The sequence below is a fragment of the Scyliorhinus torazame genome, chromosome 9 (genome assembly GCF_047496885.1).
Source record: "Scyliorhinus torazame isolate Kashiwa2021f chromosome 9, sScyTor2.1, whole genome shotgun sequence".
NCBI lineage: Eukaryota > Metazoa > Chordata > Chondrichthyes > Carcharhiniformes > Scyliorhinidae > Scyliorhinus > Scyliorhinus torazame.
Window position 1 is genome coordinate 217,981,101 of NC_092715.1, and position 15,333 is coordinate 217,996,433.

Sequence of the window (15,333 nt, forward strand, 5' to 3'; positions counted from 1 at the left end):
TGAGTACAAGTGGAAGAAGGTTTTGTTAAACTTCTATAAAATGTTTGGCTTCAACATTGAAACGTAGGAAATAAGAACAGGATTAGGCCATTTGACCCCCTCGAGCTGACTCCACCATTAAATTTGATCATGCGTTATCTTCCACCTCAATACCATTCTTTCCATATCTCTTGACATCATTGATAACTAGAAATCTATCCATCTCGGTCTTGAATATAATCAACGACTGAGTCTCCACAGCCCTCTGGGGCAGAGAATTCCAAAGATTCACCACCTTCTGCGTGAAGAAATTCTTCTTCACCTTGGTTCTGAATGGCCTACCTCCTGATTCTGAGACTGTCCCTTGGTTCCAAACACCTGAGCTTGAGGAAATATCCTTCCTAAATCTACCCTATTGAGCCATGTAATAATGCTGTATTTCTCAATGAGGTCATCTTCCATCCTTCAAAAGTCCAGAGAATACAGGCCCAGACTCCTTTTTATTTTTTTAATATATTTTATTGAGGCATTTATATATTAATCACAAATCAAATCAAGCCCACAGGGGTGCAAATAACCAACTCAACAAAATACCCCACCAACCCACCCCCCACTTCCCAACTCCCCTGCCTCCCCATTTTAACCCTCCCCCCCCACTGCTGACATCTTAACTTTTCTCGAAGAAGTCGATAAATGGCTGCCATCTCCAGGCAAACCCTGCCACAGAGCCCCTCCAGGCGAGCTTTATTTTTTTATAACCTGAGAAACTCTGCCAGATCGCTCAGTCACACCCCGGTTTCGGGGGACTCTGAGTCCCTCCATTCCAACAATATCTATCTCCGGACTACCAGGAGGCAAAGGCCAAGACATCGGCGTCTTTCGCCCCCTGGATACCTGGGTCTTCTGACACTCCAATGATCGCCACTTCTGGACTCAGGACTACCTTCACCTTCAGGACCTCCGACATCGGCAAACTCCTGGCCAGAACCCCACAAGCTTCGGGCATGCACAAAAGATGTGGACATGATTCACGGGCCCACCCGCACACCGCCCACACCTATCCTCCACCCCTTCAAAAAACCTGCTCATCCTGGCCACTGTCATATGTGCCCTGTGTACCACCTTAAACTGGATGAGGTTAGGCCTAGCAGATGACAGCGATGCATTCACTCTCCTCGGGGCATCCTCCCACAACAAAGCCTCCAACTCCCTACCCAACTCTTCCTCCCACTTGCGCTTCACTACCCCTATCGGGGCTCTCTACCAGTCCATCAGTTCCTTGTAAATTTCCGACACTTTCCCCTCCCCTACCCCTCTTCTTGACACCATCTTGTCCTGTAGCCCCTGGGGCGGCAGGTGAGGAAAGGACGGTACCTGCCTCCGAACAAAGTCTTTCACCTGCAAATACCGGAACCCATTCCCGTCGGGCAGCTCAAATTCCTCCTCCAACACCTCCAGGCTTGGAAAGCCGCTGTCAATGAACAGATCCCCAAACCGCTCAATCCCTGTCTGATGCCACCTCCAAAACCCCCCATCAAACACCCCTCTCCCTCGGAGCAAACCTAGGATTTCTGCAAATCGGTGACCAAACTAAGGTCCCAAACAAACCCTGGAATCACCACGTTCACACTAAAATCGGTAGTTTCTGGAACACAAACAAGAACCTCGGGAGCACCGTCACCTTCATCGATTGCACCCGTCCCGCCAATGACAGCGGGAGCTTATCCCACCTTCTAAAATCTCCCTCCATTTGTTCCACCAGCCAAGCCAAATTCAGCTTTGGAGCTGCTCTCACCCCTGCGCCATCTGAATGCCCAAGTATCGAAAGTTCCCCCCACCACCCTAAATGGCAACTTCGCCAGGCAACTCCTGCCCCCTCGCCTGGATCGGAAAGACCTTGCTCTTCCACATGTTCAATTTATACCCCGAGAACCGTCCAATTTCCTCCAAAATCCTCATAATCCCCCCAATACCTTTCAATGGGTCCGAAATATAAAGCAACAAGTCATCCACATACAGCGAGACCCTCTGTTCCATCCTCCCCGTACTATCCCCTGCCAATCCCTTGACGCTCTCAGCACCATTGCCAGTGGTCTATAGCCAAGGCAAAGAGCCAGACTCCTCTTTAAATATTCCCGCCATCCCAGAATTCAGTCCGGTGAACCTTTGTTGTACTCCCTCTGTAACAATTATACCCTCGCTTGGGTAAGGAGGCATTCAAGAGGGAATTGGATTATTCGCTGAAGGGGAAGGTTATGGTGAGAAGGCAAGGGAGTGACACTGGGCACATTGCTCATTTGGAGAGGCAGCACAGGCACAATGGGCTGAATGGCTTCCTTTGCAGTGTAACAATTCTGTGATGTTGTGAATATAACAGCTAGGATGAGACTTTTTGATTGTTATAAATAATCTGGTCTTGAGTAGGAGTATGCGATATTGAAGTTTGTAACTGATACAAAACATGGCAATGCAGTAAATAGTGAATAAGATGGTAGTGAACTTCAGGAGTAGACAGATTAGTGAAATCTGTAGATAGATGGCAGATGAAATTTAGTGTGAGGTGATGCACTTTGGAAGAAACAACATGGAGAGGCAGTTGTATCTAAATGGTATAATTTTGAAGGAGGAAGGGGTGTAAGAGCAGAGGGGGTTGGAGCTGTAAATCCACCAATCTGTGAAGGTGACAGGATAAATTGCTGAGGCAGTAAATCACTTATATGGAATATTTGGCTTATTAAATAGGGGTTTAAGCACAAAAACAGGGAAGCCATGCCAAACCCTTCCAAGTAATTGGTTCGGCCTCAAGTACAGTATTGTACACCACACTTGAGGAAGGAAAACAAGGACTTGGAGAGATTGCAGAGCATTAATTGTATATTAATTGTAGACAGATGGTGGGCTTTAACTGGGGATTCATTTGTGCTCATACAATTGCCTGTAGCTGTGGGTTGGGAGGTGCTTGCTTGTAATCTGCAACGTTGTAAATGAATGCATGTGAAAGTGTAAAACTTGGCTCCAGTTATATCCTTTACCAACTGGCTTTCTGGAATATGACTCTGAGGAGGAGGTTTACCAGGAAAGCAGGGATAATGAATTTTATATCAAAAGACACTGGGAAAGTTAGGATTGTTCTCCTTCAGTGAAGGGAAGACCTAACAGAGATATATCAAAATGAGGGTGATCATGATGGATCAAATAGGGTGAAATTGTTTCCTCTGGCAAGTAGATCACTAAATCATGGAATTGAAATCATTGACAAAAGAACGAGAGGAGTCATGATGAGAAATCTTATTAATGTCTTATGAAGAAAGGTTGAGGGAGCTAGGGCTTTTCTCGCTGGAGCGAAGAAGGAAGAGAGGTGAGTTGATAGAGGTGTGCAAGGTGATAAGAGGCATGGATAGAGTGGATAGCCAGAGACTTTTCCCCAGGGCGGAAATGACTGCCACGAGGGGATATAGTTTTAAGTTGACTGGAGAAAGGTTTAGGGGAAATGCCAGAGGTAGGTTCTTTACACAGAGAGTGGTGGGTGCGTAGAATGCACTGCCAGCAGAGGTGGTGGAGTCAGAGTCATTCGCAACATTTAAGGGACTCTTGGACAGGCACATGTACAGCAGTAAATTGAAGGGGTGTAGGTTAGGTTGATTTTAGATTAGGATAAATGGTTGGCATAACATCGTGGGCTGAAGAGCCTGTACTGTTCTATGTTCTAAATACTTCTCACAGAGGGCTGTTAAGATTTGAAATCTGAAAGAGTGTTTTTATTGGATCCCTCATGAATTTTCAAATGGCAATTGGACATGTACATAAAGAGATCCAATTTGTAGGTTTGTGGGGAGAACACTGTGGTGTGTAACTATATTGGGCAGGTCTTTCAAAGAGATAGTCAGAAAGGGCCAAATGGCACTTTTTGCTGTAAGATTCCATGATCCTTTGAAGGTATTAGTTAGGTCACAGTTGGACTATTGCATCCAGTCGTGAACACCACGTTATAAATAAATATTTGAGCCATGAGAAAAGCATGTGGCAAATATTCACAAGAATGATGCCAGAAATGAGAGGTGAAAGTTGGAACAAAAAAGTCTTCTTTCACAGAAATAAGAAATTAATGGGGTATCCAGATGAGGTTTACTGAATTGTGAAAGGTTTTGAGAGGGTAAATGGTAAACTGTTGTTGATAGTTCTGTAACAAAGATTCAGGATTATCACCGGAGTAATGAAAAGGTAAAGTAGAAGAGTTATATCACCAGGTCATAGTGACCAATTTTTATACATCTGTGGTAAAGAAAATCAGATGGAGTGTAAAACTGTCTACTGGGTATCTATTACCTCATTATAATCTGGATTTTTCACCCGGTGAGTTATTAGAAGATTGGATGCTTTACCACAAGGATCATTTGAGCAGAGACTACAGCATGTCATTTGAATGATTTAATTCTCTATGAATCAAATGGGAATTAAATACAATTTTTAAAAAATGTATGCAGGAAAGATGATTCTAACAGCTCCAGTTGAAGAGCCAGCACTAGCTCAAGTATGGTGGGCTGAATGGGCCCCTTCTATGCTATCCTTTTTAAAAAAGTTTTGAGTACCCAATTCATTTTTTCCAATTAAGGAGCAATTTAGCGTGGCAATCCGCCTAGCCTGCACATCTTTGGGTTGTGGGGGCGATACCCACGCAAACACGGGAAGAATGGGCAAACTCCACACGGAGAGTGACCCAGAGCCGGGATTGAACCTGGGACCTTGTCGCCGTGAGGCAGCAGTGCTATTCACTGCGCCCCCGTGCAGCCCTCTTCTATGCTATCCTTATTATGATTCTATGATGAGTAAAACATGTTAATTTATTTGAATTTAAATGTGAAGAGTAAAGAGAACCAAGTGTAAGGAATATATAGTGACCAACATTCACTGAACTATTTTAAAAATACAGGGCGCAATTCAGTGATCCCCTTGCGCCCAGTGCAGATCTGGACGAATGGGTCAATCTCGCGCGGGCCCCCGAAGGGCTCCGCACCGGGTGCCGGGCCGCTTGCCAGTCACCCGACTCACTCCACCCGCTGTGATCTCGATCTCACCCCCGCTGGGGGAGAGATCCAGATGTGAATATTTAAACTAGCTTTACAGCTCATTTAAATACCCGGACACCAGATTTAAGCTGGTGCCCGGTTCTGACCGGCCGTGCATGGGAGACCTCGCCAGGGTGCCATTTAGTACTGGTCCATACAAACATGGACCAGGTGTAATGGCACCTGGAGGGTCTCCCAGGCCGTTGGAGACCCCCGGGTGGTTGGGCACAGGCACACAGGCACCAGCGCACTGCCAGCCTGGCACTGCCAGGGTCCCCAGGTAGCACTGTCAGGGTGCCAGGGTCACTGCCAGGGTGTCATGCTGGCAGTGTCAAGGTGCCCAGGTGCCAGGATGGCACTGCCAGGGGTCAGGCCCGGGGGGAGATGCCTCACCAATTTAAAGGGGGAAAGTGATGAAGGTTCCCAGGGGCCTCCTCAAGATTGGGGGAGTGAGGGGAGGGGTTCAAAAGAACAGGGGCTGGGGGAGAGAGATCGGGGCTGCTGTTCAAATGGTGCCCCAATCTGCCACCAGCAGGAAATCATTCTTAAGTGTGGGCTCGACAGAGAGATTCTCCCCGAGGCCAAAGAAAACAGCAAAGTGCCATCGGATAGTGGGATGTTTCTTGGTACTGCAGCTGCATGATGCACTCCGTTAAACGTGCCGCTCAGTGGATTTTAATTGCAGTCCGCTGAATCATGCTCACGGTCTCCCAAATAATGAATAAAATCAAATATTTTTTATCATTGCATGAAGGGAGTCAAGCCATTACAGCAAGACTACCCAACTCTTAGAGTGGGATGTTCACTCCGGCGATCAATTCTGGTCCCACGCGCGGTGCATGGGTGGGAAATCCCGTTGATAACCGCAGGACCAGTAGATCCCACTGGCAGGCCACCTCCACCGCCGAGAAACACGGTGGTCGGAAAGTCCGGCCCTATATATCAGCACTGACCTAAACTAACTTTCATTTACAAGTGTCTGATGCTTCCACTGGCTAGAAATGAGGAACCTGTTTAGTTCTGCAACACTGCTACCTCTTTCTTGACCACAATTTCATAACACTCTCAAATCTTATTCATAAAATGTTATGATACACTGAAAATGTGATGAAAATTACATTATGCGTAGTTTATTCTTTGAATAGTATCGTGACAATTAGTTGATTTGAACAAACATGGTAAAGTAGAACCATAAAATCCCTACAGTGCAGAATTTAGCCCATCGGGTCTGCACAGACCCTCCGAAAGAGCACCCTACCTAGGCACACACCTCCGCCCTTAGCCCCATAACCCCACCTAACCTACACATCTACATAGAACAGTACAGCACAGAACAGGCCCTTCGGCCCGCAATGTTGTGCCGAGCATTGTCCAAAATAAATCAAGATCAAGCTATCCCACTCCCTGTCATTCTGGTGTGCTCCATGCGCCTATCCAATAACCGCTTGAAAGTTCCTAAAGTGTCCGACTCCACTATCACAGCAGGCAGTCCATTCCACACTCTAGCCACTCTCTGAGTAAAGAACCTACCTCGGACATCCCTCCTATATCTCCCACCTCGAACCTTATAGTTATGCCCCCTTGTAACAGCTACATCCACCCGAGGAAATAGTCTCTGAACGTCCACTCTATCCATCCCCCTCATCATCTTATAAACCTCTCTTAAGTCGCCTCTAATCCTCCTCCGCTCCAAAGAGAAAAGCCCTAGCTCCCTCAACCTTTCCTCATAAGACCTATCCTGCAAACCAGGCAGCATCCTGGTAAATCCCCTTTGCACCCTTTCCAATGCGTCCACGTCCTTCTTATAGTGAGGTGACCACTATAACTGCACACAATACTCCAAATGTGGTCTCACCAGGGTCATGTACAGCTGCAGCATAACCCCGCTGCTCTTAAACTCAAGCCCGCTGTTAATAAATACTAACACACTATAGGCCTTCTTCACGGCTCTATCCACTTGAGTGGCAACCTTCAGAGATCTGTGGACATGAACCCCAAGATCTCTCTGTTCCTCCACATTCCTCAGAACCCTGCCGTTGACCCTGTCATCCGCATTCAAATTTTTTCTACCAAAATGAATCACCTCGCACTTATCAGGGTTGAACTCCATCTGGTGTTTTTCGGCCCAGCTCTGCATCCTACCAATGTCTCTTTGCAGCCTACAACAGCCCTCCACCTCACCCACTACTCCACCAATCTTGGTGTCATCAGCAAATTTACTGACCCACCTTCAGCCCCCTCCTCCAAGTCATTGATAAAAATAGCAGAGGACCCAGCACTGATCCCTGTGGTACACCGCTGGTAACTGGTCTCCCCAGTCTGAAAATTTTCCATCCACCACCACCCTCTGTCTTCCATGTGATAGCCAGTTACTTATCCAATTGGCCAAATTTCCTTCTATCCCACACCTCCTTACTTTCTTCATAAGCCGACCATGGGGAACCTTATCAAACGCCTTACTAAAATCCATGTATACAACATCAACTGCTCTACCTTCATCTACACACTTAATTACCTCCTCAAAGAATTCAATCAAATTTGTGAGGCAAGACTTATCCTTCACGAATTCTTGTTGACTATCCCGGATTAAGCTGCATCTTTCCAAATGGTCATAAATCCTATCCTTCAGGACCTTTTCCATTAACTTACCGACCACTGAAGTAAGACGAACCGGCCTATAATTATCAAGGTCATTCCTATTCCCTTTCTTGAACAGAGGAACAACATTCACCACTCTCCAGTCCTCTGGCACTAACCCTGTGGACAGTGAGGACCCAAAGATTAAAGCCAAAGGCTCTGCAATCTCATCCCTTGCCTCCCAAAGAATCCTTGGATATATCCCATCTGGCCCAGGGGACTTGTTGACCCTAACGTTTTCAAAATTGCTAATACATCCTTCCTCAGAATCCTCAGATCTTTGGACACCAAGGGGCAATAAGCATGACTAGTCTCCCTAACCTGCACTTCTTTGGACTGTGGGAGGAAGCTGGAGCACCCGGAGGAAACCAACACAAACAGCGGCCTGGTATGTGGAAAATCATGGTATGTGGATGAATCCCAATGCCCCGGGTACCTCGGGAATCTGCACATAGTGAGACTAGCTACCTTGCTCTAATATGCAGAATTGCCAAAATGTGATCCTGCCCACAACGGGTGTGATTTACCTCGCAACGTCTCACGAGATCACATTGGACCTCACGAGGCGTTGCAAGCCGATCTCCTAGCTTTTATCAACCACGTTATGCCGCAGCGAGCTGTGGGCGAGCAGCATTCAGCACTGGTCTCCACAAACGGGAACGGCACTTGTGGAAGCCTCCCAGGGTTCAGAGGTCCCCAACTTCATGCCCTTTGGGCAGCATGATACAATTGGCTAAATGCACTCGCCGGGACTTTGTCGCCAATTAGTTGAATCACGCCCTCAATCTCCCAAACGGAGAATTTTGCCCAGTGAATTTATTAATATCACTAATTTTCACCACAGAGAGCCAACATTTACACAATCCACCTTCAGCCCACTATAATGTTTAGTTCAGCTCAAACCATGCTGCCCTATCCTATCCCATTCATCCATTACCTCTCTGTTTGCTGACCTGCATTTACACACAGTGCTTCAAATTTAAAATTCTCATTCTCTATATTTAAATTCCTTGTGGATTTGGCCCATCATGGCTCTGTGAACTCCTCCAGAACAGTAAACCTGTGAGAGCCCTGCATTCCCTTAACTTTGGTCCCTTGTATGTTCCCACCATCAGCCATTTAGGTACTACATTCTGGAATTCCTTCCTTTAAGTTCTTCACGTCTCCTTTGAGTCACTTAAACTATCATAATTTTGTAACCATTTATTCTATATGACTCTATTGTGTATGTTCTATAGCAATCTACAAAAAACTTTTTAATCACTCCATCTAATCTCTCTTTCTATAATCTGGACCCATTTCAATCCGGTTATGCATCTTTGATGTGTCTTTGGATGTGTGCATTAATATATGAATGTGGTTGATTTTACTGGTAAGAGGTAGTAGATAACAACAATCTTTAAATAACATGCGGATTTTAGCTGGGAAAGAAATCCAAGAGAGGTGAGGTGTACCACAGTTTTAAGATTGTGGTAAAGAATGAGCAAAGGAGATGATATAATGAGTCTTGATTTCAATGCGGTGATGTAGGGGGATGAAAATGCATGTTTCGATGGTTTGTTTGAAGTCCATAGAAACTGTGAAATAGAAATAATTCAATAGGTGCCAGAAGAAGCTGGAGCTGAGAGAATTCGAAGGTACTTGGATTTTCTAAAAATGTTTTGATGGCTTTAAAGTGTGAGGGCTTTGCTCAAAATGAGACTCTTAGGCCGGGATTCTCCAACCCCACGCCGGGTCGGAGAATTGCCGGGAGGGGCAGGAGAATCACGCCACACCGCCCCGACACTGGCTCGCCGATTCTCCGGTGCCGATTCTTGGGAGCCTGCGGAATCGCCGCCGCGCCGGTCAGGGGCCGTAGAAAGCCCCCCACTCCCCCGCCGATTCTCCGGGCCTCGATGGGCCGAGTGCCTGCCGAGTTCAGCTGAGTCCCGCCGTCGTGGGTTACGTATGGTCCCACCCAGTGGGACCTCGGAGTTCTGTCTGCGGGGGCCTTCCTGGTGGGGGGGGTGGGGGGATTCGACCCTGGGCCCTACCGATCGGCGGGCAGTCTTGTTCTGTGGGGGCCTATGTTCCTCTGTGCCGGGCCCCTTTAGGGCTCTTCCATATTGCCCGGGGACCGGCGCGGAGACGGGCACCCACGTGGCGGGTATGCGCGAACTCATGCCGGCCGTGTCGTGCCGGCATTCGGGTGCCGGAGCTGCAGACACCACTCCAGCACCGTACTAGCCCCCTAGGAAGGGGTGGATACCTGCCATTTGAGGCCCGTTGACGCCTGAGTGGCTCGTGACGCTTTTCACACCGGCGTCAGAACTTGCCGTGGGATTGGAGAATCCCGGCCTTAGTCTCTAGATGCAAAATAAAGAAAACAGGCCCAACACTTGTGATGTAGGGCCTCTGTCCCTTTTATGTTGCCCAGATATTCCTCGGGCTTCTTCTACTGTAAGCGGATAATGTGCGACTTAGGCATAGAAATCTCATGCTAATGACACAGTGCCAACATCTCCCTCATTTCAGTTTCCTGTGTCTCTGCCTGCTGGAGTTTCCTCATAGTACACGGCCTGCTGAGCTCTGAGAAGGGCGTAGATGCAAACATTTGAAACCCGCCAGATGGCAGGGCAAGCCGTTTGGGCATCTGAACTAAAGGTTGTCTAGCTTCTGTTTAGTAGCCAGAAGACCCTGAGAGTAATGACTAATACGACTGCTACAGGCATTACAGGCCTGTTCCGACGATTGATTTTCTTAGTTATTTCATGTGGTTGTGTAATGTCTGAAAATGAAAAGGTAGACGGGTTTGGGGCTGGCCAGAAAAGAATGCACGTGCGCCCGTGATGGTGAGTGGGAAGCCCCAAAGAGACTAGTAACCCTTAAACTGTAGAAAATTATGCTGAGAAAATGTGATTGTGAATATTAGATCAAGATAAACCATTCATATGGATTTGAGCTGCATTAGAAATATTAGAACCAGAAAAAAAAATCCTTGTAATATAACAGTTAAAACGAAATATAAATTGTGTAATCATGTTACTGAAAAATTACACAATATTATACTAATACCTTCATAATTTATTCTCATTAAACAGTTAAATTGCCAGGTATAAGAACATACATTGATCCTCATACCTATGAAGACCCAAGTCAAGCCGTTCATGAGTTTGCCAAGGAAATAGATGCATCATGCATCACTATTGAAAGAGTCATTGGTGCAGGTGGGTTGAATGATAAGAATCCTTGTTGCTTTCTTAAGTCCTGGGCTGCCACAGTAAATCAAGTCACCTAACAACACTATGTCTTATTTCTCATTCAAGGTGAGTTTGGCGAGGTGTGCAGTGGCCGTTTGAAGTTACCTGGAAAGAGAGAATTTGCAGTGGCTATCAAAACCCTAAAAGCTGGTTACACAGAGAAGCAGCGCAGGGATTTCCTCGGAGAAGCAAGCATAATGGGGCAATTTGATCATCCCAACATCATCCACCTTGAAGGGGTGGTCACTAAAAGTACGTAACCTTCTACATGTCGTCTCCCAAATAAATAAGTCAGACACAGTACTATAAAATCGCAAATTGTGAAGCTATTACCATATCTAGGAATGTAAATCATAAATCATTATTTTCTAAACTATTTGGATTCAGAACTTTAATTTATTTTGAAAGCAGCACCATGCATTATGCATAAATATATTAGATATATAATAAAGTATGCATCCACATAACCTGTACTATTGTATATATTAAACTTGGTTCTGAAAAAGCATTTTAGATGTGAGACTGATGAATATTTTTCAATAAGGTACTGGTTAGCTTGTTCAACACTGTATCTGTGTCTCACATTGCTTAACTTCATAAAACCAAGAAACCAATTACTGCATCAGATTTGTGCATATGCACAATATTCTCTCAAATTTCAATTTTCTCTCAAAAAAAAGAAGTTTAGGACTGATCCCTACCAATTGTAGAATGGCATTACTATACCAGGATTACCCATGTTCTCATTATCAATATGATATCCAGACCTATAATTATTTTATTAGGAATAAACCTCAAGTTCAGACTATATTTAAATGTTCTGGTTAATTTTTGGAGCGTACTTCCTGCACTATATCCCAGCTGTTAGCATATGCACCTCTCTTTTAGTCAATAAATAAGAAAGAATTTCCATTCAGATAGCCCAGCCTCATAGAATATTCTTCACATGATACCGAACATAAAGCACAACTGTCCACAGCATGTCAATAAAATGGTCAAGGCTGACAGCAGAATATTTACCGATACATTTCACACTAGATAATACTGTTTAACTTCCAGTGCTCCTAAATAGTGAATTGGTCATGTTGCTTCTTGGTTCAGTGGCATTACTAGTTTTGCAATTCTTATGTTTTCAGATTGCATTTGCAATATGAAAATTGTTGTCCTCACACTGTTCTTCACCAGTAACCTGTGCTAAAAAGCCTGACTGAACACCTATACGATATGCATGTTGGGCAGCCATATTATTCACAATCATATGCTGTGAGGAGATAATTCTATCCAACATTTGTGCAACATTAATCAACTAATTTGTAATTCTACATTAATATTCAACTCTATGTTTTCCAATGATGTTACTAACCATTAATTGCTCGTAAAGCATTTTGGAAAAATGACACCATTGGAGAATGTTTTCTTCGAATAGATGCAGTGAAACAACAACTTGGGAATATGGAAAATTACATTTAAGTTTTCAAGCAATACTTTTTGAATTTTAAGGTGTTTGTGAATAATGTGTGAATTGTTGTTGTAAAAATAAAATCTGCTTGACTTCCTGTGTTAGCTTCGGCTCCATGCATTTTATTAACTGATGAAGACACCTCAGTGACTGATTACTCAGTTTTTTTCATAGGCTAATCTTGTGTCTGTATCTGATCTTTGACTTACAGTTTTAGGACATTACCATTCTGCATCATAATGAAAAAAGATGTTTGATCCCATTGAGCAATTTCTCGACTCCACAAAGCGGACTTGGGAGAAAGTACTCCAAATGGTCGGATTTTCACTCTGGGGGTGAGGGGTGGGTGACAACTGGAGTTTGACCCTCAACCCCTGGAAAGAATTTGCAGGCAGCCACAGGGGCCAGCAGCTACCAAAGCCATCTGGTTACAAGGCCTGTCTTGGCGCTCGGGGACTGCCAAAAAAAGCAGTACAACCAAAATCATCTCCCACCTCTCACACACTTCTCAAAGTCCATCCATGCCAACTCATGCCACCTCATATCCCCTCCATCCAATGGCCCCTCATACACTCTATGCCATCCTGTTTCCATTTTACACACATCCATGGCCTCTAATACCCCAATGTTAACATATGCCCCTCTAACTACCCTCCATGGCCCCATATACCCTCAATAACAATGTGGTGCCAACTCATGCCAATCTGTGAATTCAATGCATCCGAATGACCCTTTATAGCCCCAGTGTCAACTTAGTTCCAATTCATTCCCACCTATGCCACCCAACCAACAACTTTTAACATTACACTCTACACATCATCCAGTGCCCATCTTGGGCAGACCTCAGGAGCCATACTGAGATTAAATAAGTTCTATGAATCTATTACAGACTTCACTGTATTTCAATAAAAATATTCATTGACAAAACCCCATTTACTCCAATTAAATCCCTTCAAGTACTTAATCCATTCTAAATCCATTCTAAACACAAAAAAATGTATTCTTGGCTCCACATCAAAGTCAGATATCCCTCTGTCTAATCACTTAGAGCCTTAAATCAAGTTACAGCCCCCCAAGTTACAATAATGATAGGTTATAGAAGCAGTCAAACAGAAATAATACTACAGTGAACACACTCAGGCTTATGCCCAAAAAATCTAGTGAAATTGCATGCATGTGTTTTTTCAACTGCAGGTTGACCGTTTGTTTCCCAAAATTTAAAGGACAGAAGATTTAAATTGTTTGACAGCTTGCTAGTTCCACACAACTTGTCCACTTTTTGGACACATTCATGTCAACTCTTAACAAACCCAATGGGGTACCTGACCTCTCCCATAGGGATACCTTACCTCTCCAAAAGGATATCTTACCTCTCCAAAGAACTCTAATTGGTTCAGACCTTTTCCTCAAATGTGATGGGATTCAGCGTTGGCTGATGCTGAAATAGCGAATCGTGATTGGGCGGAGATTAGGTTCCAACGACAAAATCGCAGCAGGCGCCGATTTGACGCCAAATCGCGATTCACTGTCACTCGACTGCGGCATCAATGCGGTATGGAACGCACATACAGGAGGCACCGTTTGCATATCATTAGCGGGCCTGATCCGGTATTCTCTGGGGCCTCTCCGATGCACCGCCTCTGATGGGCCGAGTTCCCGACGGTGTGGTTCACTTGTGCGTTTACAAATTGTGAAACCGGCTTCGTGGCTGCTGAGGGAGATAAAGCGGTTATGCAAAGTGTCCAAATAGCCATAGTTTGCTGACAGTTGTGCCGCTCGCCTAGAGGCTTCTGCCAGAGCCAGGGGGAGTAGTGGGGGGCGGCCAAGGAGTGGGCTGTGGGGTCAGGGTGGGTGGATATGGAACACCATTGCCGCAGCCAGAAACTGCTGACAGCCCACTGTGAACTTAGGGCGACAGGTCGCATGGGTGTGCCTCTAGGCCCCCCCCCCCCGCAGATGTCCTCTGGCCTGATCTGGCCCATCAGCTGTGTGGGCATGCTCCAGCACAACTAGGGCCCGCTTGTTGGCTGGGATGGTGTGTGTGGGGATTGTAATGTATATATGCGGCTGCAGCTTGTCAGCCTACTGAGTGGATTGGATTGGATTTGTTTATTGTGTACCGAGGTACAGTGAAAAGTATTTTTCTGCGAGCAGCTCAACAGATCATTAAGTACATGGGAAGAAAAGGGAAGAAAAGAAAATACATAATTGGGCAACAGAAGGTATGCAATGTAACTCCATAAGCACCGGCATCGGATGAAGTATACAGGGGTGTGGTGTTAATGAGGTCTGTCCATAAGAGAGTCATTTAGGAGTCTGGTAACAGCGGGGGGAGAAGCTGTTTTTGAGTCTGTTTGTGCGTGTTCTTAGACTTCTGTATCTCCTGCCCGATGGAAGAACATAGAACATAGAACGATACAGCGCAGTACAGGCCCTTCGGCCCACGATGTTGCACCGAAACAATAGCCATCTAACCTACACTATGCCATTATCATCCATATGCTTATCCAATAAACTTTTAAATGCCCTCAATGTTGGCGAGTTCACTACTGTTGCAGGTAGGGCATTCCACGGCCTCACCACTCTTTGCGTAAAGAACCTACCTCTGACCTCTGTCCTATATCTATTACCCCTCAGTTTAAAGCTATGTCCCCTCGTGCCAGCCATTTCCATCCGCAGGAGAGGACTCTCACTGTCCACCCTATCTAACCCCCTGATCATTTTGTATGCCTCTATTAAGTCTCCTCTTAACCTTCTTCTCTCCAACGAAACCAACCTCAGGTCCATCAGCCTTTCCTCATAAGATTTTCCCTCCATACCAGGCAACATCTTGGTAAATCTCCTCTGCACCCGCTCCAAAGCCTCCACGTCCTTCCTATAATGCGGTGACCAGAACTGTACGCAATACTCCAAATGCGGCCGGACCAGAGTTTTGTACAGCTGCAACATGACC

General features: G+C 45.5%; 1 protein-coding gene across 5 annotated transcripts in view; it reads left to right on the forward strand.

Moving 5' to 3' along the window:
• The window catches only part of LOC140429747 (ephrin type-A receptor 5-like), a 457,733-nt gene that overhangs the window by 371,633 nt on the left and 70,767 nt on the right, over nucleotides 1–15,333 (forward strand). For all 5 annotated transcript variants that reach the window (XM_072517111.1, XM_072517112.1, XM_072517108.1 and 2 more), the window contains 2 exons: nucleotides 10,763–10,888; nucleotides 10,988–11,173. In XM_072517111.1, the coding sequence (XP_072373212.1) occupies nucleotides 10,763–10,888; nucleotides 10,988–11,173 (312 nt within the window). The remainder of the gene's footprint in view (nucleotides 1–10,762; nucleotides 10,889–10,987; nucleotides 11,174–15,333) is intronic.